Source organism: Eriocheir sinensis, unplaced genomic scaffold (genome assembly GCF_024679095.1).
Source record: "Eriocheir sinensis breed Jianghai 21 unplaced genomic scaffold, ASM2467909v1 Scaffold1361, whole genome shotgun sequence".
Lineage (NCBI taxonomy): Eukaryota > Metazoa > Arthropoda > Malacostraca > Decapoda > Varunidae > Eriocheir > Eriocheir sinensis.
This window is the reverse complement of record NW_026110697.1, coordinates 4,341-26,500: the sequence shown is the minus strand read 5'-3', so window position 1 is coordinate 26,500 and position 22,160 is coordinate 4,341. Positions and strand designations below refer to the sequence as shown.

The window sequence follows — 22,160 nt, the reverse complement described above, 5'->3', positions numbered from 1 at the left end:
GGATGCAGGGTAGTTGGCAGTGGTGGTGGAGATGATTATTGTGCTATTGGTGCTGGTGGTTGTGTAGTGGTGATGGTGAAAGTTACTTGTGGTGATGGGTGTTGTTCTGGTGGTTGTGGTGGTAATGGAGGATGTGCGTGTGTGTGGGTTGATGTTGGTATAGTCCGTTTGCTTTGAGTTGACCCAAGAAGCCCCGCCTGCTATCCTCCTTCTGACTCCACCTAAATTTTTTTTTTTTTTTGTTACAGCAAAGGAGACAGCTCAAGGGCACAAAAAAGTAAACATTAATGAAAAAAAAGCCCGCTACTCGCTGCTCCTAAAAAGAATCCAAAGAGGTGGCCGAAAGATAGGTCAGTTTCGGGAGGAGAGGTGTCCTGATACCCTCCTCTTGAAAGAGTTCAAGTCGTAGGCAGGAGGAAATACAGATGAAGGAAGATTGTTCCAGAGTTTACCAGCGTGAGGGATGAAAGAGTGAAGATGCTGGTTAACTCTTGCATAAGGGGTTTGGACAGTATAGGGATGAGCATGAGTAGAAAGTCGAGTGCAGCGGGGCCGCGGGAGGGGGGGAGGCATGCAGTTAGCAAGTTCAGAAGAGCAGTCAGCGTGGAAATATCGATAGAAGATAGAAAGAGAGGCAACATTGCGGCGGAATTTAAGAGGTAGAAGACTATCAGTATGAGGAGGAGAGCTGATGAGACGAAGAAGCCTTTGCCTCCACTCTGTCCAGAAGAGCTGTGTGAGTGGAGCCCCCCCACACATGAGATGCATACTCCATACGAGGGCGGACAAGGCCCCTGTATATGGACAGCAACTGTGCAGGGGAGAAGAACTGGCGGAGACGGTACAGAACGCCCAGCCTCGAGGAAGCTGATTTAATAAGAGATGAGATAGGAAGTTTACAGTTGAGATTTTGAGTTAAGGATAGACCGAGGATGTTTAGTGTTGAGGAAGGTGATAGCTGGGTGTTGTCAAAGAATAGGGGATAGTTGTTTGGAAGATTGTGTCGAGTGGATAGGTGGAGAAACTGTGTTTTTGAGGCGTTGAAGGACACCAGGTTCTCCTTGCCCCAATCGGAAATAATAGTAAGGTCTGAGGCTAAGCGTTCTGCAGCCTCCAGCCTTGAGTCGTTAAGTTCCTGAAGGGTGGGTCTTCTATTAAAAGAAGTTGAATAATGCAGAGTGGAATCATCGGCGTAGGAATGGATAGGACAGTTCGTTTTGGAAAGAAGATCATCAATGAACAACAGAAAAGAGTGGAGATAGGACAGAACCCTGTGGGACACCACTGTTAATAGATTTAGGGAAGAACAGTGACCGTCTACCACGGCAGAAATAGAACGGTCAGAAAGGAAACTGGAGATAAAGGTACAGAGAGAAGGATAGAAACCGTAGGAGGGTAGTTTAGAAAGCAAAGATTTGTGCCAGACCCTATCAAAAGCTTTTGATATGTCCAGCGCAATAGCAAAAGTTTCACCGAAACGGCTAAGAGAGGATGACCAAGAGTCAGTTGAGAAGGCGAGGAGATCACCAGTAGAACGCCCTTGCGAACCCATACTGGCGATCAGATAGAAGGTCAGAAGTGGAAAGGTGCTTTGAATCTTCCGGTTAAGGATTGATTCAAAAGCTTTAGATAGACAAGAAAGTAAAGCAATAGGACGGTAGTTTGAGGGATTGAGCGGTCACCCTTCTTAGGTACAGGCTGTATGAAGGCATACTTCCAGCAAGAAGGAAAGGTAGATGTTGACAGGCAGAGGCGAAAGAGTTTGACCAGGCAGGGTGACAGCACGGAGGCACAGTTTTAAGGACAATAGGAGGCACTCCATCAGGTCCATAAGCCTTCTGAGGATTGAGGCCAGAGAGGCATAGAAAACATCATTTGAAGAATCTTTATAACAGGCATAAAGGAGTCAGAGGGGGATGAGTAGGAGGAATATGCCCAGAATCGTCCAGAGTGGAGTTTTAGAAAAGTTTGAGAGAAGAGTTCAGCCTTAGAGATAGATGAGACGGCAGTGTTGCCGTCAGGACTGAGGAGGAAGGAAAGATGAAGAAGTGAAGTTGGAGGAGATGTTTTGGCTAGATGCCAGAAGTCACGGAAGAGTTAGAGAAAGCAAGGTTTTGACATTTTCTATTAATGAAAGAATTTTGGTTAGTCGGAGAATAGATTTGGCACGATTTCGGGCAGAAATGTAAAGTTCATAATTAACATTAGTTTGAAGGCTCTGGTATCTTTTGTGAGCTACCTCTATCATTGACAGCACGAGAACAAGCGTGATTAAACCAAGGCTTTTTAGCGTGAGGAGTAGAGAAAGAACGAGGAATGTATGCCTCCATTCCAGAGACAATCACCTCTGTGATGCGCTGAGCACACACAGAGGGGTCTCTATCCTGGAAGCAACAATCATTCCACGGGAAATCGGAAAAGTACATCCTCAGGTCGTCCCACCGAGCTGAAGCAAAATGCCAGAAGCATCGCCTCTTCGATGGGTCCAGAGGATGTACAGGAGCGATAGGACAGGATGCAGAAATAAGATTGTGATCGGAGGAGCCCAACGGAGAGAACAGTTTGACAGAATAAGCAGAAGGGTTTGAGGTAAGGAAGAGGTCTAGAATGTTGGGCCGATCTCCAAGACGGTCAGGAATACGTGTAGGGTGCTGGACCAACTGCTCTAGGTCGTTGAGGATAGCAAAGTTGTAGGCTTGTTCACCAGGATGGTCAGTGAAAGAGGATGAAAGCCAAAGCTGGTGGGATTGGCTGGCTAGGGAAGTGGGAAGTGCAGTGCACTACGTCAAAGTTTGTTTGGTGACGAGCATGGGGGTAGGTGGACAGCAGCACGGAGGTCAAGGCCGCAGGCTCTCCCTCGAACCTCGGGATTAGCGACCCAACCCAACCCATCTCACACACACACACACACACACACACACACACACACACACACACACACACACGATATAGATTAGAGAGAGAGAGAGAGAGAGAGAGAGAGAGAGAGAGAGAGAGAGAGAGAGAGAGAGAGAGAGAGAGAGAGAGATTTACATAGATTTACATAGAAAATCAGACCACACAGACCCCATGGTCCAGACTAGGTGGTCTGTCCTTAAACCTAAGTGATTCTACATTAATCAGAAGGCTCCAAAACGTTGCATTTCAACTCAAGTTGATATTAAGTCGAAGGAAGTGACGGTCGAGCTTGTTTTTGAAGGAGTCAATCATGTTACACTGGACCACTGACGGTGGGAGCTTATTCCATTCTCGCACTACAGCGTTGGTGAAGAAAAATTTGGTGCAGTCTGAATTTACTTGTCTACATTTGAGTTTTATGCCATTGTTCCTCGTTCGCAAAGTGTCATCGATCATAAATAATGTTGATCTGAGAGAGAGAGAGAGAGAGAGAGAGAGAGAGAGAGAGAGAGATGTCTCACGTGTCCTGCCTGACCCAAGAGGGGCCAGAGGGGGAGGGGGATTAGAGTTCCTTTGGTGATGGTGGGGCGATCCTGTCCGACCTATTCTGCTCCGGCTCTCACTCAGGTTGTTTTGAAATGTCCATTCCCTCACCCAATATCTGTTCCATGATTACGGATACCCATTACTTTTTTGTTAATAAACAGCAAATGTATCCAGGATTGCCGTTTGTTGATGTATTTCACGCATTACAAAAAATATGAAGGAATTTTAGTAAATTAAGGAAGCCCTGTTGAGTGTCCGCTCTCCAACAGGTTTCACCCAAACCAGATCGGCTTAGCTGCCCATCACCATCAACCAATCACCAGCAACAGAGCGGCTATGCCCTTCCTACATCGCCTGTGGGGAGGGGCTTCTAGGTTCAACTCGACGTGGGCAGACTTTTTATTTTTTTATAGTGGTGGTGGTTGAGGTGGTAAATGAAAAAACAAAGGAAAGGGGATCTCAAAGTTTGATTTATAGGGGAAAGGAGGAGGCTTGGCGGAGGCACGTAAAGGAACCGCATAAAGGAAAATGATATACATGAGGCGAGAGTGAATTAGTGGCGAGGGGGAGAGGCCGCGAGGAGAGGAGGAGGTGGAAAAATTGAAGATGTGAAATATTTGAGTTTAAACAGACTGGAATATTGAAAACAATTGACTGTGGAATATGAAAAAAAAATGACTTGAATATTAAAAAAAAACATTGACTGATATATGGTTGAAAAACAGACTGTGGAATATGGAAAAGAAAATTGTGTTATATGGAGAAAAAAAAAACTGATCGTGGAATATGGGGAAAAGCAGCCTTTGGAATATTGACTGAAAAACAGTGTTCAATATGGAAAAAAATTACTGATATATGGAAAACAACAGAATGTGAAATATGGAAAACGAAACGGACTGATACATGAAAAAAAGCAAGAGTAACCATTCAGTCTTGTAGAGTGAACAACAACAACAACAACAATAACAGCGCCCCGCGTTCAGGAGAACGCGAGTTCAATCCCCGACCGGTGCCACCGAGCTGGGATTTTTCAGCCGCCGCCGAGTGGCTTAAAACTACCCACATGCTGTCCAGAAGACCACCTATCAACCCGGACTCTAGATTCTAGGATTAAAAATGAGCTCCGGAAGGGCAGCATGAGCCAATGCAATATGGCGCCACTATAAACACTCGCCTGCGCCAGAACGGGCTGGCCCGACCATCAGGCCCCACCGGGAAGAAGCCTTGGACCAACCATCAGGATCCACCGGGAAGAAGCCTACCGGCCCTCAACTTTACCGTTACTTTATACAATTTCTCTATCGTAACTCGTCTATTGTTTGCCCCTTTCTATTTATTTCTTTGTGTAGGTGTCATTTGTGTTTTTTTTTTGTAATGTTTTTCTATATTACATTATTTATATATTATCTCTCGTTACTGATCTATGTTTATTTGTTACTTTGCATCATTCTTGGTATGCTTCCATTTTGCATTCAACAAACAACAACAATCATCATCTTCCCGTTCCTCCCTTTCCCAACATCTCTATTTCTCATATCTTTTTTCCCTCACCTACCCGGCATCACTTATAGTTTCTCCTTTCCCTTCTTTCCCTCTCCAAGCATCATTTTCTGCATCTCCTCCTCTTCCTATCATCCACATATTTATCTCCTCCCCTTCCCTTCCCCTCCTCTCCCCTTCCCCCGCTGTGTACTCACGTGGGTCGCGGGGCAGCACGTGGTACCAGGTGACGGGCGCTCCCCTGATGGCGCCCTTCACCAAGCAAGTGATGTTGATGTCGCTGCCCGCCTTCATGAAGATCTCCCTCGAGCCGGTGATGCGCGCGCTGGGGACTTGGGGGGGGTAGTTGGCCATGAGTTGGGATGGATAGAGGGGATGGAGGAGGGGAAGAGTAGTTAGATTAAACTAGACACTAAAGTGATTTGTTTGATGCGTAAGAGTTATGGTGTGTAAGGCATGTAGGAGGATATCATAGGGGAATATTGAGAAGAGGAGGAGGAGGAAAGGTGGAGAGGAGGAGTCGAGTGGAGTGGAATAGTCTTCAGATATGTAAAAATGGGAAGTAAAGGACAAATTTGTATAGTTACATATTGAGGAAATGTGATGCGAGCGCCAGTGGCTGAATGAGAGGAGTTAGAGGAGGAGAATGAGTGGCGCTGAGTACTGTGGAAAGGGAGGGAGAGGAATAGTAGTTAGATAAGGGTGATTGGTTTCATGTGTAAGGGATAAAGGGGGAGTAGTTAGACATGAGTGGCAGGTTCATGGTGTGAAGAATAAGGAAGGGGGAGAGGAGCTAAGGGATGTGGGATATGGTGACTGAGGGTATGGTGGAAAGGAAAGGTGGATATTGAGAGAGAAGTGGTGTTGAGATATGTAGGAATAGAAAAAAAGAAGACAAAGATGTTGCTAAGTATAAAGAGGAAAAAGGAGGAGAAGAAGGAAAAGGACGAGTAATGACAGGGGTATTAATAGGAATAGGAAGAGGAGGAGGAGTCACGTAAACATAAAAAGTGTGGACACATGGGGCGGTAAATTAAAAGTTGAAATCAGAGGTTGAGAAGAGATGGGTAGAAGAAGGATGAAGAGGGAGAAAAGTTTATAGAAATGGAAGAAAGATGAGTTTGTAGCACAAAGAATTGGAGGTTAAAATGGAGAAAAAAACAGGAGGAGGAGGAGGAGGAGGAGGAGGAGATAGTGACAAAGATTAATTGGAGGGAGAGAAGGTTGGAAGGTAGGACGCGAAAGTGAAGGTAGATAAATTTTAGACGAATTGAAAAAGAAAACGGAAAATAGAATAAATCGGTGACGAGAGACAAGTGGATGAAAGGCAAATGACGAAGAGAAGAAACACGAGACAAAAAATAAGAGAAGAAAACGGTAAACTAAAAGGAAAGAAAAAGACAGAAAGCAGTTATGTGAGTAAATAAAGGAAAGAAGGAAAGAAAGGGAAAAAGGAAGGAAGGAAAGGAAAAAAAGAAAGAAAGAAAAATCGTAAAAAAGAATGAAAGGGGAGTTAGAAAAAAGTTCAGAAGACATTGAAGAAGAAAGAAAAATAAACAGCAAAATAAGTGAGAGTTACAAGCACAGAAGAAAGAAGAGGAAGAAGCAAGAGAAGAGAAAACAGAGAGGAATGAGGGAAGAAAACAAAAGAAACATAGCTAGGAGGGGAAGAAGTAGAGAAGGGAAAGCAGAGAAAGACAAGCGAGGTGAAGGTGTGAGACGAAAAGTGGAGTGTAAGGAAAAAGGGGAAGATGGAGGGAAGTGGAGGAAAGGTCAATAAAGGAGGGGAAAGGAAGAAGTATCGAATAAGAGAGAGTGATGGTGAGGGTAACGTGAATAGGGAGAGGAAGAAGTAAGAACAACAAAGAAGGGAGATAAAGAAAAAAGGCGTGGATGAATGATGGAAACGGGGGAAGAAGAAAGATTGAGAGGAGATATCAGAGAAAGTAGAGTTTGAATGTTAGAAGAAGAAAGGAGAGAGAAGGATAGAGATGGAAGAAAGAGGAAGGAATAAAAAAAGAAAAGGAGAAATAGACGGAAAACGAAGAGAAAGGAAAATGGGAAAAGAGAAAATTGAAGTGCGTAAAAACTATGAGAATGAAAGAACAAAAAAAATATAGAAAAGATAGTTGACGGTACAGCTACAAAAGGAAAAGTTACAAGAAGAAGAGAACAAAAGAGAAGAATGATGCAAAGAGGAGGTGTTTTAGAAGGGAAATAGGTAAAAAAAAAGAATGAAATGAAAAAGGATGAGGGAAATATTACAATCAATGATACGTTATGATGATACAAAATATGGATAAACGCAGTAGATAAGAAACAAAGCAAAGGAAATGGACATAGGAGAAACAGAAGAAGCACGAAGAGAGAGAATATAGGCGAATGTATGATTATTAAATAAGGAAAGGGAAAGGAGATCAGGCAATGAATAAATGAGGGAGGAAGGGGAAGAAGATAACAACCAAACTAAAGAACTGGAGATAGGAAGCGAGAGAGAGAGAGAGAGAGAGAGAGAGAGAGAGAGAGAGAGAGAGAGAGAGAGAGAGAGAGAGAGAGAGAGAGAGAGAGAGAGAGAGAGAGAGAGAGAGAGAGAGAGAGAGAGAGAGAGAGAGTATGAAAATAGAGATGGGTAAGATTAAAGGAAATTGCAGGAGAAACAGAGGCCAAGAGAAAAGAGGCGGAGAGAAGGGCGAGGGGAAGAGAGGGAGAGGAACAACTTAATTATTGGGCGAGGGGAAAAGAAGGTTGGAACCAATCAGAGAAAAAACTGAAGGGATTTGGCGCGCCATGAAACCCTTGTGATTGGTGTTCAAAAGTTTGTTTGTTTTTTAGGCTGAATACCCATACGTAAGGAAGGCTAATGGAAGAATAACTCAATGGGTGCTACTGGAAGGGAGGCGAGGGATGGTTGTAAGACGGAGAAAGCCACGGAGGGAAGGAAGAGCGGTTAGGGCTGGGGATACAACTTTTTCTCAATTTTTTCCTATGTATGAACAGACAATATCATAATGAAACACGATGCTGTTCTAAAGAAGTATATAACAATAGATTAATGATGATATTAATAGTAAGTAATGATAAAAATAATGATAATAATAATGGTGTAAAACCTAAAGGAAATAATTATATGAGCTGTTGTACTTAAATAATAAATACAGGAATTATTTATGAGAGAAAATAAAAAAGAAAGTAGAAAAGATCATGTAAAAACGAATAAGCAAACAATAATGAACAAAACATACAGGAGTAAAAATATAAAAAAAGTAGAAAAGGGTAAATGGAAAAGCAAAATGAATATAAACTACAAAAAAATCAGAACAAAGAACATCTAAAAATTGAAACACCAAAATATAAGAAAAATACGGAAGAGGAAACAGATGAGTATAAAATTGATAGTAGAGAGAAAAAGGTTCAAAAGAAGTACCAAAAAATGTTTCAGATAGAAATCTCAAGCATAATTTATATCATGGCTGAATAAAGTAGAATGAAAAAGAGACATAATTGCCACGTTCCCTCCTTCGTCCCTCTCCTGCCTTCCTTCCGTCTCTCTCACGCCTTTATTTCTCCGCCTCTCTCGTTCCTGTTGTCTGATTTTGCTCATTTTTTTCTTTCTTATTTGCTGTCTTCGTTTATTTCTCCCTTCCGTTTCTCTTTACCATTCCAGTACACCTTTTTTTGTCTCTTCCTTTCGTTCATCTCATTTATTTTCCCTTTGTTTTTTATCCAGTATTGCATAAGCATTTTCCCCTTCTTTTCTTTTTATAGACACTTAGCATTTCCTGATTAACTGTTTCGTCTTTTCTTTCTCATCTACTCCTTTCCTTTTGACTTAACCGTTCCTCTCACGCTGCCCCTCATCCAATCTCTCCTTCCTCTTCCTCCCATCCCCTCCACTCCATCTTCATCCGTTAGCCTCTTGTCATCTCCCTTTTTCTGCTGCCACATCTCGCCTCTTCCGTCACTCCACCCTTAAGCCTGTCCTTTCTCTCTCTCTCTCTCTCTCTCTCTCTCTCTCTCTCTCTCTCTCTCTCTCTCTCTCTCTCTCTCTCTCTCTCTCTCTCTCTCTTCCTGTCACTTTTTTCTGAGCTCTTCTTTTTTATCAATTCCTTGCCTTCTTGATTCATTTTATGATTTATTTTTCGTGTCACTGTTTCATTAGTTTATTTCCTCTTTTTTTTGTACAAGTGTTCCTTTTTTATCTTTCCTTCCTTGCTACTACTTCTACTACTACTACTACTACTGTTTTTTTATTCCTTCCAAGCCTTGTGTTTCCTGTCCGTTCTCTTTTTTCTCTCATTTTTTTCCCTCTTTCTTCCTGACCCCTAATTTTTGCTTCACCCTACCTTCCTTCTTTTATTTTTTTATCTTTTCATTTTCATTCCATTTACTTATTTTTCTTTCCCCTTCCTCTTTTGCCTCTTTTCTTTCTTTCCTATCTCCTCGGTGAACAACATTCCTTTCATCACCTCACTACCTTCACACGTCTCTTTTACTACCCACCTTCTCACGCTGTAAATTTTTCTTCCTCATTTATCTTTCTCTTCCCTCACTGTTCTTAATCTTTTCCTTTTGCCTTGTTTATCTCTAAACCTTCTGTGAGGTCATGCCCATCCTTTCATCATGCCCTCTCATCTCACCGTAGTCCCTCCCCACCCCAGTCGTTAATCTTATTATTTTTTTTACCTATTTTTACTTATTTTTTCTTCGAGATATTCCCCCCGTGGTTGATTTTTCGAGAAAGTTGTTACAGGAAGCCACTGGTAGCTACATCCTCTTACTTAACCTTATCCTCCTCCTCCTCCTCCTCCATTTCCTGTCTGTATCTCACCGTCTCATCTTCTTAGCCCTCAGTCATCTATTCTATCCTTCATCTACCCTTCATCTATTCTATCCTGTCCTACCACACACTCCAACAAACCTCACACTTCACCGCCAGCAACTCTCAACCCTAACCTACATACGCGGACACAGTTACTTACTGTTACTTAGTCAATTTGTTTGTTTGTTTGTTTGTTAGTTTATAGGTGACTTAGATGATTGGTTATAGTTAGTTATATGGTTAGGTCAAAGCTAGTTAGTTAATCAGTTAGGTAGTTGTTTAGTTTGTTTGATAATTAGTTAGGCTTACTTAAAACAGGTTAAAATTTGATCTAAAGCTAAAGCAAATCTTAAATTACAGATTGACAACAAAATGCACAATACACAGCCTACTAAGGACGAGCACAAATACACAGTCATTTACTCGAGGAACACACACACACACACACACACACACACACACACACACATACCATACCCTGCCTCTACCTCCAACATACCCTCGCACCCTGTACCCACCCTTCCCCCGCCCCCAACACACCCTCACACCTTATACCCTCTTCTCCCATTACACCCACATCTCTCTACCCATCCTCCCCCGCATCTAACCCCCCCCCCCCCACCAACTCACCCACAACGCTGAGCCTGAAGCGGCGGAATATCTTGGGCTGCGTGGACACCTGGCACTCGTAGAGGCCGGAATCGGTGATGGCGGGCCGGTCCACCTCCAGGTTCCAGAAGGGCGAGCCGGGCAGGTGCAGCGCGCGGAACCTCGTGTCCGTCGTGTACGTGAAGTTACCTGTGGTCAGCACGTGCAGGTCCTTGCGCCTGATCCACGACACCTGGGGAGGAGAACACCTGTTGTAGTGCGGGAGAATTACGTGTTTTGTTGTTGGAATAGTTGATGAGGTGCCTGGTTTTAAGTAAGGGATGAAATTATTATTAGAGGAATATCAGGTGCTTTTGTCTGATTCGTGACACCTGGGAAGGAAGAATACCTGGTTGTATGTACGAGAGGAGTAATTTTGTTTGAAATGGTTTAATGTTTATAAGGGCCTCAGTATTTTATGTGTCAGCAGCGTTGGCAAGCCTGTGAACGATGTGTCTCCTTGGTGGCAGTGATCATGCCTGCGTGGGGCGTACACGTCATCATGATGGTGTACAGTGATCCCCGCGCCGCCTCACGCAGCGGAATGGTTTATATCGTGGAGTCTTGAGAGGAATCCTTCGTTTATAGTGAAATATTCAGGCAGTAACAAGCGAGTGGTGAGGCACTGACGTACAGGGAAGGCGCCTTGTGTTGCCAACTCTCAAAAGAGGTAGGGTAGGGAATGTCATGATATTTGAGTGTTATTATTTAACTGAACAGTGGAATAAACTATTTATTAGGTCGCAAACTTCAATAGAAATGCGTATTATTCGATGGAAAGCGACCAATGTGCCCCAGGTGTCAATGTAATCAGAACCATCGGGCATTGTGGGTAAAACAAAGGTGCATCGGTGACGTCACGCCGAGCCCAGAGTGCTCAGTGCTGCGGAAAGTGTCAGAGTGAGGGTGTGTCCGTGTGCCGTGCGTGTTGAGGTCCCCGGCGGGTGTGTAGCGCGTGTCGTGTGGCTGGCGGCGGCGGGCTGAGGCAGCCCTGCACGAGGATCAGGTGAGGAACGGTGTGGAGTGGTTCTTTGCAGGAAGGGACGCTGCGTATGAACCACAAGTGAGGCAGGGGAGGCCGGTGGGGAGGATAGAGTGAGTGCCCTGCCGTCTAAAGCCTTGTCCTGCCAGTTTGTTTCTTCCCGTGCGACTATTCGTGTTGAGAATGCCTTGGGAGTGAATTGAAGGTATCTAAAGGCGTATAACTAGTAACACTTGGAGGAGGTTGTTCCGTGCTGTGATTGGCTGCCGGCCGTGACGTCATCGGTGCCTGACCGGTGACGTTGACGCCGCGGCGGTGATCGGAGTGTGAGTCGCGCTCTTCCCCGCCCCGACGAGAGGGACGGGGCGGCGGGCGTGTGTGTGTAGCTGCTGTAGCATGAACGTGGCCTCATTCTGACGTGCTGATGAATGAGTGTCAAGGAACCGGGGAGCGTGAGTGTGAGGGAGTGATGAGGAGAGAATCGTCGTACCTCAGGCTGATGGGAGGGAGGGAGGAGGAAGGGAGGAGAGGAAGGTCTTACGCTCAGCAAGACAAGCCGCAACCAGTCTCGATAGTGTGTTAATTTTACGTCATGCATCTTTTATTATACTAAACTAGGTTGTGTATGTAGCTTAGATATACTTGGTGTTCTTCATGTTTAGCTCGTCCATAAAGCTTCCGGTAATGATGTAGCGAGCGAAGTATCGTGAGCTCGTTAAGGTCCCGTATTGGTGTTTCGAGTCGAGTGTCATTCCGTGCGGGTCCAAATGAAGCTGGCCGGCGCGTAGTCTCATCACCACACATTAAGCCTTACCGAAGCTGTTGAAACTTATATTCTTCACCTAACGCAATCTTTGAAATACAGCTTTTATTTGTTTCAGTATTTTAGTCCACCATGTATTACAGTAGACCCTCTCTCTCTCTCTCTTGGTCTTTGTTTCTTTTACGCACTGACAACTGTATTCCCGTCTTATTCCTGAGGGTACTCCAGGATTCCACCTAAATATGACTAACCAGTCACCAGGTATTGTAGGTACTCTAAATTACGCCATCAAACAAGGGACTGTAAGAGGATGTTACACTCTCAGCTTGCCCGATTACTTAGGACATGACGATCGGGAACGAAACACTTGAGGGATAAACACATCATCAACACTACATCAACCTAAACCAGCCTAGTGTAAAGGGAAAAAAAAAAAAAAAAAAAGGAAAAGGAGCTTTAACAACAAAATAAATAATATTGACTAGCTCTCTCCGGGCCTTTAACTAGCTTGTCTTTCTCCTTCTTTCCCTCCCTACCCGTCTTCAACCTCGTCCCCTCCCTCCCCCCCCCAGTATCATCTCATCCTTTTCCCCCTTCCCCCCCCCCAGCTAGTACCTCCTCTCTCCTCTCCCCCCCCCCCCCCCCCCCAAACTCCCCTTCCCCTCCTCTCCACCCACTTCGTCTTTTTTTCTTCCTCCATAGCTCCCCTCCCCCATTCCTCTCCCTCCTTCGCCTCCCCCTTTCTCGTCTGCCGGCTTTCCCTCCTACCCACCCACCCCCTCTCTCTCTCTCTCTCTCTCCGGTGCTCCTCCTGCTTCCTCCTTTCTCCCTCTGCGATGAATGGCCGAGGAAGGGACGGCTCTTAATACGGGGATGATAATAATCTGCTGAGAATGAGTATTTTGTTTTGTGTTTCTTAATTTACCAACACGAGATACGTAAGGTTTACTTTGCTTGTTAATAGAGCAGTTTGTTTCTTTTTAATGGCATAGTTTTCGTATGTATTACTCACTATTTTGGGGACTGTCTGGCCACAGTAGCTGATAATTATGGTCTTGCTCGTTTTACTATTTTTTCCCAGTTTTCATAATTTCAACAGTGTGTGTGTGTGTGTGTGTGTGTGTGTGTGTGTGTGTGTGTGTGTGTGCCGTCAGACAGATCTGCTTGAATTAGAAAGAGTACTTGCAGATATCATGGAACACACACGGAATAGGTTATTAATGTCAATTTTAACAATAGTAATGGTAATAGTACTACTAATGATAATAATAATAATAATAATAATAATAATAATAATTATTATTATTATTATTATTATTATTATTATTATTATTATTATTATTATTATTATTATTATTATTATTATTATTATCATTATTAAAGTGCTATAATATGGTGGTACAGCTACTGTTTCTAGTGGGTGGAAATTCAGTGGAATGATAAGAGTGGTTGTGGTACTGGTGGTTTAGGTGGTGGGTTAGGTGGTAGTGGCAGTGATGGCTGGGAGGAGGAAGAGGATGGTACTGGTGATGATGGAGGTGATGGTACTGGTGTTGATGGTGTGTGTGGAGGGGTGTAGTTACTTGTACTGCTGGCGGTGGTGATGTTATACTAAAAGAACATGCGTGGAACGAAATAAAGAAAACGTGATAAATGTAACGCCTGAAAAAACGTATGCATGAATTGAGACAGACAAAAGTGAAGGAAAATTGCCCCACTGGCGTCATGTAATGGAATAACTGAAAAAAAAAAAATACTGGGAGATAAAAGAACGAATGACCAGACCTGACAAAAATCATGAGCCGGAAAAGAGGGAATAAGTGTGAGATTTGAGTAATAAAAGCATATAATAAAACAATTTCAAAAAAAGGATGTAATAAAGTTTTGAATTTATAAAAATGACGTTGAGTGTAAAATGTAATGGCAGGGGGACTGGCGAGAGGAAAGGAGTCGTGGCGGGGAAGGAGGGAAGGAATGGCGGGGGTGTGATGCCGTGATGAATATAAATGATTAAGTATTGGATTGATTTCACAGTTATTTGTATATCTGATAATTATTGATATTCACATTACTATTTGTATATCATCAGTACTTTCTTACCACTACTTTCTTACCTTTATTACCACTACCTGCTACAATTACTGCTACGGTTACGATTTCAACAACTGCCACTATTATTGCAATTACTACTACAACTACTACTACTACTACTACTACTACTACTACTACTACCACCACCACCACCACAACCATTACCACAACACAACCGCTACTACAAGCATCACCACACCTATCATCACCACCACCATTGCTCACCCAGACTGAAGCACACGATTTGATGCTTGGACTAACTCGTAGATAAACGCCCACCGTGTACTACGTGTGTAAAGGGTCGCGCGGCAGGCCTTCAGAGAGGAAGGAAGAGAATGGGAAGCGGCGCGTGTTGCTTCCTATGAATGTGTTAAGGGGCTCTCACACATTCCCGGTCGCGACCGTCCCCGATGACTCCCGATAAGCCGATCGTGGACTGGCCGCCGACAAAATAGGCAATAATCCCCGGATCGGCGGCTTACCGCCGGTCAGCCGGCGGTTTACCGGCGACCATACACGATTTTCGATTTCTCCGACCGGCGACGGCAGCAGGTCAGTCGGCGGTCGACCGCCGGCCTACCGGCGGCAGACCTGCGGCACATCGACGAGCAAACACTTTCTTTGTCACGCCCAGTTGGAAGGGTATATAAACTCCCGTCCAGGTGTTTTGATCATTCGTGAGTTTGACATCGCAATAGCTTTCCTCAGCTCTCGTGAACGCGAAATTGAACTCCTGAAATTGGACGTGGACAGTGACCAAAGTTTGTTGACGCTTGTATGTCTGATGGAAAATAGACGGTTGCAAAAAATACGGAAGAAGAAACGTAGGGCAACGTGGGTGAGGCCATGGATACAGAAAAGAGACATTCGTATTATCCTCCTACATTTCCCATCTACCACCAGCTCCAGCCTCAACACCCATTCATCACCCATCTATATAAATCAGCTAACCAGTCATTCAGTCATCTATAACTCTGCCATCCAACAATTCAGTCATCAGCCATCTATAATCCAGCCATCCAGTAATTTATAAACCAGCCACTCAGAACACTTGCTCCTTGTACCACTCAACCAACTCCTCCTCCTCTGTGAACAAGCTGACTTTGTTTCGCTCCCGCGAATCATTTAGTGATGGTGTAATCTGGTCCTCTGCCATTATTTGATCTTCAAAGGTCTTCTATAGCTGTGGGCATGTTGCTTGGGTGTAGAGATGCGTGCCGGGCGGTTTTATATGTTTATAATAAACAGCTTCATACCTAAATTAATTCGTGTGCATAAAAACTCTCTCTCTCTCTCTCTCTCTCTCTCTCTCTCTCTCTCTCTCTCTCTCTCTCTCTATATATATATATCTATCTATCTATATATATATAGATATCTATCAATATATATATATATCTATAAATATATATATATATATATATATATATATCTTTCTATTTTTTCTCTCTCACCCAGTCCTCTTCCTCCTTTCTCTCATCTCCCTCTCTCTCTTCATCCCTCGCTCCTACCTGTTCCTCCTTCCTCCCTTGCTAATCCCCAGGTCAGACACAGGTGTTCACTCGCGGTCTACCGCCGGTCTGCCGCCGGTTTGCCGTGGGTGTCGGCGGCTGACCGCCGGCCGACCGGCGACATTTTTCCACACCGCCGGTCGACCGGGCGCATCGCCGATATCTTTGAAAATTTTAAAGTTGACCGGCGGTGGTCGGCTGCGTCTACGGTCCTCAGGGTCGACTGGCGGTCTGCCGCCGACAATCCCCGATCTTACAGCCGGTCTACCGGCGACCGGCTTATCGGGAGTCATCGGGGACGGTCGCGACCGGGACCGGGAATGTGTGAGAACCCCTTTAGTTGGTGTGACGTGGTGAATAGGACGCCGGTACAGAGATTAACGGAATACTAAATGGAAAGTAAAGCAATACATCGCAGCACTTGTGAATGATACAGAGAGGGCGACTTCAGGTGGTTAATGCAGGAATGGGTAATGAGAGGTACTGTGACAAAGTTCAGTCTGGGTTGATCTGGATTTTAGAGCAGCGAAGAGGAATAGAGGAATAATGATGAAAATATTGATGATGAAAATAAGTTCTCTGTGATAATGATATTACTAATGATAACATTAATAAAAGATGATAATACTGATGAATGTTTTAGGATGGTGAAAACACCCAAAGCACGATACACAACGGAAAGGGAGAAAGGAAAGATAGAAATGAGGAATAGACTGAGGGGGAGGAGAAATCGCTACTACTACTACTACCATATTCATAATGATAAAAATGATAATAATAATAATACCCTTAGCAAGAATGGGCTTAGTAATAGGGTGGTGGATGAGTGGAACAGGCTTGGCAGTCATGCTGGGAGTGCCAATACGATAAACGCTTCAGAAAAAAAGCAATAAATTCACGTATATTGGGGATAGGTAAGGTTTGTTTGACAGGAGTTGCCCTAGATAGCCTTTACTACTACTACTAGATACTACCAACCCCTTGCAGACTCATTGTTTATGTTCTCATAATACCTGTTCTGCGATGTGAAGTATGAAGATGATAATGATAATAACAATAATAATAATAATAATAATAATAATAATAATAATAAGAATAAGAATAAGAATAACAGTAATGATAAGAATAATAATGATAATGATAATGATAATAGTAATACTACTACTTATACTACTACTACTAATAATAATAATTGAAATAGTGGTAACTGAAATTATATACACTGTAATACAGTCATACATGAAATAAACGAGCGACGCGGCGCCAGATGGACAAACAAATTTTCACCATTTTAAAACAAATTATTTTTTCGTTGGTGCATAAAATTAATATAAAAAGTGAATGTCAAAGGGGACGACCAGCCAGACAGCCAGAAGCCATTACCACCACCACCACCACAATCATCAACATCATAACCACTTGCAGCATCACCATCACCAAAACCACCATCACCTTTATCATCATTATAACTAACTCTTAACTACGTTTCGATTAACATTTTCTTTTACGCTTTCACTCTTTTGATCATCGGCATTTTTTCTTTCACATTCACATTTTTCAGCTCCCTTATGTCATTATTTCCCCTTTACTTTACCTCCTCCACTTTTCACCGTCCATTCACCCTTTTCTTCTCTTTGATTATTTCGCTTGCAGTGACCTCCCCCACGGTGACCAACCCCCGCACCCCGCACAGCCGGGCGACGTGAGCCGCGCTGACAGCGCTGCCACAACACCACGCCGCTAGCCTGCACCGCCACCGAACACCCCCGACAGCGGCGGGCCGATGCCCGCTTTGTCCAACTATATAATGTTGTTTACGTGAATTATTAGGTATCAGAGCATGTACATGTAATGGATGCTAATCACGGGCATCACATATTGTATAGTTGCACAATAAACCTCTACAAAAAAAAGCGCGCGACCTTAGAGGGAGCGGACGCACGTTTCCGCTCCGCTCCACGGGCTTGGTCAGGACAGTTTCAGCCTAGCGGCGCCATCGAGGCGCCCTGGGTGTGGCGGTCCTCGACCTTACTCGCCTCCCCCGCTCAACACCTAGTTCACCAACGGCGCGTCGGTCCCTTGTGTTAGGGGTGGGGCGTCCCTACCCGCCCGCCGCCCCCACCACGTGTGCCCTCTCTCCGCCGTCCTTGACCCAGGCCACGTGGGTTTCCCTCCTCCCGCAGTGTTGTGTCCTTCCCCACCACGCCACAGTGCCCCCTTCCCCTTCCCGCCGTCCTTGACCCAGGCTACGTGGGTCTCGCTCCTTCTCCCGCAGTGTTGTGTCCTTCCCCACCACGCCACAGTGACCCCTTCCCCTTCCCGCCGTCCTTGACCCAGGCTACGTGGGTCTCGCTCCTTCTCCCGCAGTGTTGTGTCCTTCCCCACCACGCCACAGTGACCCCTTCCCCCTTCCCGCCGTTCTAGGCCCAGGTCACGTGTCTCCCTCCTCCTCACAGTGCTTTTACCCCACCCCACTACTCCACAGTGACCCCTTCCCCTTTCACTTCCTGCCGCCCTGTGCCGTACCATGATGTCGAAGCGGATCCGTCTCTACTCTCCCCTGGCGCCTCAGGCTGGGCACTCGTCCCCCAGGACGGCCCCCAGCAGCCCGGACCGAGAGCTCTCCTACGCTGAGGAAGCCCCTAGTGACGACGACGCGAGTCACGACAGCGAAAGTGCGCCCCTTGTGATCGACGAGGACCGGCAGGACGAGAGTGAGCGACTCGCCATCGACGAGAGCCCTGTGAGCGTGGAGCAGCACGGGGACGAAATTCAAGCTGCTCACCCCAGGCGACAACGTGAGCGCTTACCAGGCGGTCACGGCGCTGGAGGCGGAACACCCCACCCTAAAGCAGGAAGTGAGGCCCAACCTCGCGGGCGAGTACGTCCTCATCCCCAAGGATGACGACTCGACCGCCCTCCTACGACGCCTCGCCGAGGAGGGCGACAGGGTGCTGCTGCTGGACCCCACAGCCAGGAGGCACAAGGTGGTGATGGAGCGCTACCCCATCAACCTCCCCCTCGAGGCCGTGGAGGCCCATCCCTGCGTGGTCTCCGCCAGGCTTCTCCGGGCAGGTAGGGACAACGTGGCCACGAGGCAAGTGCTCCTGGTGCACGACGGGCCACCGCCAGACCGGCTGGACCTAGGCAGCTGGGGCCGCTACACCCTGCGCCACTACCAAGGCAATCCCGTCAGGTGCTATAAGTGCCAACGGTACAATCACATTAGAGCGACGTGCCAGCACTCCGTCAGGTGCGGTGTGTGCAGCCACGTACCCCCGACGGAGGAGTGCATCAAACGGCACAAGGCCCAGGAGACCACCACCGCAAAATGCCCGAACTGCGGGAAAAAGCACCACGCGTGGAACCCGCAGTGTCCGGAGCGACTCAGGAGCACCAGCAGCAGCGGCAGCAGCAGCAGCATCGGCGGCGGCAGCAGCAACAACAGCAGGGACCATGTGGGCGCCCCCAGCAACAAGGTGCTCGCAGGTTTGCTCCCGCGCCCCAACCAACTATGCCGGCATGGGGGATTAACCGCCCGTCCCTCGGGAACCCCACCCAGCATGGAGTCTGGTCAGGCGGGAGGAAGCAGCCAGCAGGGAGCAGTCCGGCCCCCGCCAATGCCTCACCCAGCACCCTGCACCCCCCTCCCCTCACCCCTCGACCTCAGAAGAGGAGGGACAGGCGACGCGGACACCGCACCCAGCCGAGTGGTGACCCGCCCACCGAGGAGCCCTCCGCGCAGCGCATAGCCCCACCACAAGACAGGCCCACCAACAACACCGCGAGGGGCGACAGCGACACCACCCTCAGCGAGGAGACGCGCACCGTCCTCAACACCATCCTCGTGCGCGTGGTGTAGGTCGTGAGGCGGCTACTTGACCGCCAGCACTCTTCCTCCAGCGACAGTGACCTCGACGCTCTCTTGCCCGACGAGGCGCTAGCGGCTGCCATGGAGGGCGCCCGCAACCCCCTTCCACCACCATCGCCACCGAGGGAGAGCGCCCAGCAACCCCTCCACCCAGCTGAAGCGCCTCGCCAAGATGGAGAGCCGCAGTGAGCGGTACACTCCTCCTGCTTCCCCTGCGGCGCCCTGTCTGAGGGTGCTGCAGTGGAACGTGCAGGGCCTGCAACCCAAGCGTCACGAGGTGCTGCAGGCCATCTTTCAGGAGGGGCTGGACGTGGTGCTGCTGCAGGAGACCCTCACGCCGGCCGACTTCACGCGGCGAGTAGCTGGCTACACCCTCCACTCGCTCCCTGCCACCGGTGAGGGGGGCCGTGGCTGTGTCACCCTCGTCAGGAGCGCCATCCCTCACCGCAGGATCACCGCCCCCGTGCACTGCGGGGACGGCGTGGAGACCCTGGCGGTGGAGCTCCAGCTGGGAGCGCTCTCTCTCACTGTATACAACATCTACAGGAGCCAGCGACACCAGCTGGAGGCAGGGGAGCTGCTCGGCCTCGCCGCGCACTCAAGTGTCTTGATGGGCGGTGATTTTAACTCGCACCACCCGCTCCTGCAGTCCGTCTCCCCACCAACGCCGCGGGCCGCCACCTGGCCGTCTTGCTGGAGGACAGCCCGCACGTCCGCCTCCTTAACACCGGGGAGGCCACTCACGTCCTGGGGGGCCGCCTCGACCTCACCTTCGTCTCGCGCGACCTGACACCCGGTGCTCGCTGGCAGGTGTACCCAACGCTCACCAGCGACCACTACGGGATCACCATTACCACACCAGCACCCCCACCTCCCCCACCAAGGTGGAACATCAGGGTACCGGACTGGGTCAGGTTTCGGGCAACCCTCGAGGAGTGGTGGGCAGATTACCAGCCTCCCTTGGACCTGCACCAACAGGAGAGGGACCTGACTGCTGCAATGGAGAGGACAGCAGACGCATCCATCCCCAGGAGCGCCGCCACCCGCCGCCAGCGCCCCAGTTGGTGGTTCTACAACGAGGAGGTGCGGTAGCACAACCACCGCGTCAACGTACATAGAAAATTGTACAAAAAGCGCCCCACCGCCACCAACCTGGGGCTGCAGCGGTAGGTTGTGGCCCGCGCACGGCAGGTGTCCTTACGAGCCAAAGAGAAGAAGTGGCTGGAGTGGTGCGCTTCCTTCAACCAGCACACCCCCCTCGGCCAGCTGTGGCGCAACCTGAGGACTACTTCGGGATATCCCGCGCCCCGCCCGGCAGCCCACCCTCATCCCCGCCAGGAGGCAGAGCGGCTGGTTGACACTTTTACCACGAGGGCCTCCAGCGACCAGCTACCAGCTCGCACACGTTGCCTCCAGGAACAGCTCCGACCGCAGCGTGAGAGGGCAGTCACGGAAGCAAGCAAAGAGCCTGATGTGACAGACATCCCCTTCACCCAACAGGAGCTTGCCAGAGCCAAGAGAGGACGGGACACGGCCGCGGGGGCAGACGGCGTGACATACTCCATGCTGGCTCACGCCGGGCCAGCTGGGGACGCCGCGCTCCTGGCCCTGCTCAACGCGTCATGGCGGGCGGGCCGCCTGCCGCCCGCCTGGAAGCAGGCTGACATTCAGCCCATCCCCAAGCCGAGGGAGCCCACTAAGCTGAGGCCTATCTCCCTCCCCAGCTGCACTGGCAAAACAGCCGAGAGGATGGTGCTGTCCCGCCTGCAATGGCGCGCCGGGGACATCCACCACAACGTGTTCGGGTTCGCCAGGGGCCTGAGCACGGCGGGCAGCATCACCACTTTGCTGGCCCGCACCAACAACCGGCCCACCATCGCAGTCTTCCTCGACCTTCGCATCCCTCGTGAGGAAGGGGATTCGAGGAAGACTGCTCGCCTGGCTCCTGGACTACCTCCAACACCGCCGGGCCAGAGTTAGGTTCCAGGGCCGCAGATCTTCCTGCAGGGGATTCGAGAATGGGGCGCCCCAGGGTGGCGTCCTCAGCCCGTTTTTGTTCAACCATCACACACTCTCCCTCCACCTCCTAAATATTTGTCACTATTTCCCATTCCATCTACCTCCTCCTCCTCCTCTTGCCTTTCGATTCACTTTTTTCTCTTTGACTCCTCTACTCTCTCACCACGCCTCGTCCCCCCTCTCCCCGCCCGCCTGTCCGCCGTTTTAATGCACGGATTCCCGCTCCTTCGACGAGTTGGAGCCCCGAGTTTAGCGCTTCGAGTTGGACACTTTGGCTCGGCGCGGCAAGTTACGGGCGAGGGAGTGTGTGTGTGTGTGTGTGTGTGTGTGTGTGTGTTGCGGGTCACCACCTCCTTCTACTGCTTCTGCTACTTCTTCTCGTCCTCCTTATTTCTCCTCCTGGCTATTTTTTTTTCTTCTTACATCTGATTCTTTTTCTTCTCTCGTTCGTTTCCGTTCCTTTCTTTTCCTGTTTCTCCATTTTCTCTTAATTCTGATGTCTTTACATATATTCT

At 47.9% G+C, this 22,160-nt stretch overlaps 3 protein-coding genes across 3 annotated transcripts in view; 2 read left to right on the top strand and 1 right to left on the bottom strand.

The window, feature by feature from the left end:
- LOC126989885 (uncharacterized) overlaps positions 1-10,575 on the bottom strand; it is a 43,414-nt gene extending 32,839 nt beyond the window's left edge. The window contains exons 1-2 of the mRNA XM_050848506.1: positions 10,394-10,575; positions 5,142-5,276 (exon numbers count right to left, since the gene is read on the bottom strand). Of these exons, the coding sequence (XP_050704463.1) occupies positions 5,142-5,238 (97 nt within the window). The 5' untranslated portion in view covers positions 5,239-5,276; positions 10,394-10,575. The remainder of the gene's footprint in view (positions 1-5,141; positions 5,277-10,393) is intronic.
- Positions 10,576-18,309: 7,734 nt separating this feature from the next.
- On the top strand, positions 18,310-19,629 carry LOC126989888 (mediator of RNA polymerase II transcription subunit 15-like). Its single transcript, XM_050848508.1, has one exon. The coding sequence runs from the start codon at positions 19,087-19,089 to the stop codon at positions 19,615-19,617; it is 531 nt and encodes a 176-aa protein (XP_050704465.1). The 5' UTR covers positions 18,310-19,086; the 3' UTR covers positions 19,618-19,629.
- Positions 19,630-19,798: 169 nt separating this feature from the next.
- LOC126989887 (uncharacterized) lies at positions 19,799-21,606 on the top strand. The gene is made up of 3 exons (XM_050848507.1): positions 19,799-20,228; positions 20,276-20,709; positions 20,818-21,606. The coding sequence occupies exons 1-3, from the start codon at positions 19,799-19,801 to the stop codon at positions 21,604-21,606; spliced, it is 1,653 nt and encodes a 550-aa protein (XP_050704464.1).
- The last annotated feature ends 554 nt before the right edge of the window (positions 21,607-22,160 follow it).

Coding starts and splice junctions, on each gene's coding strand:
- LOC126989888 (XM_050848508.1), top strand. CDS start 19,087: ATGCCCGAACTGCGGGAAAAAGCACCACGCGTGGAACCCGCAGTGTCC.
- LOC126989887 (XM_050848507.1), top strand. CDS start 19,799: ATGGAGAGCCGCAGTGAGCGGTACACTCCTCCTGCTTCCCCTGCGGCG. Junction 20,229..20,275: donor CGGCCTCGCCGCGCACTCAA/GTGTCTTGATGG, acceptor CCGCTCCTGCAG/TCCGTCTCCCCACCAACGCC. Junction 20,710..20,817: donor GGTGGTTCTACAACGAGGAG/GTGCGGTAGCAC, acceptor CGCGCACGGCAG/GTGTCCTTACGAGCCAAAGA.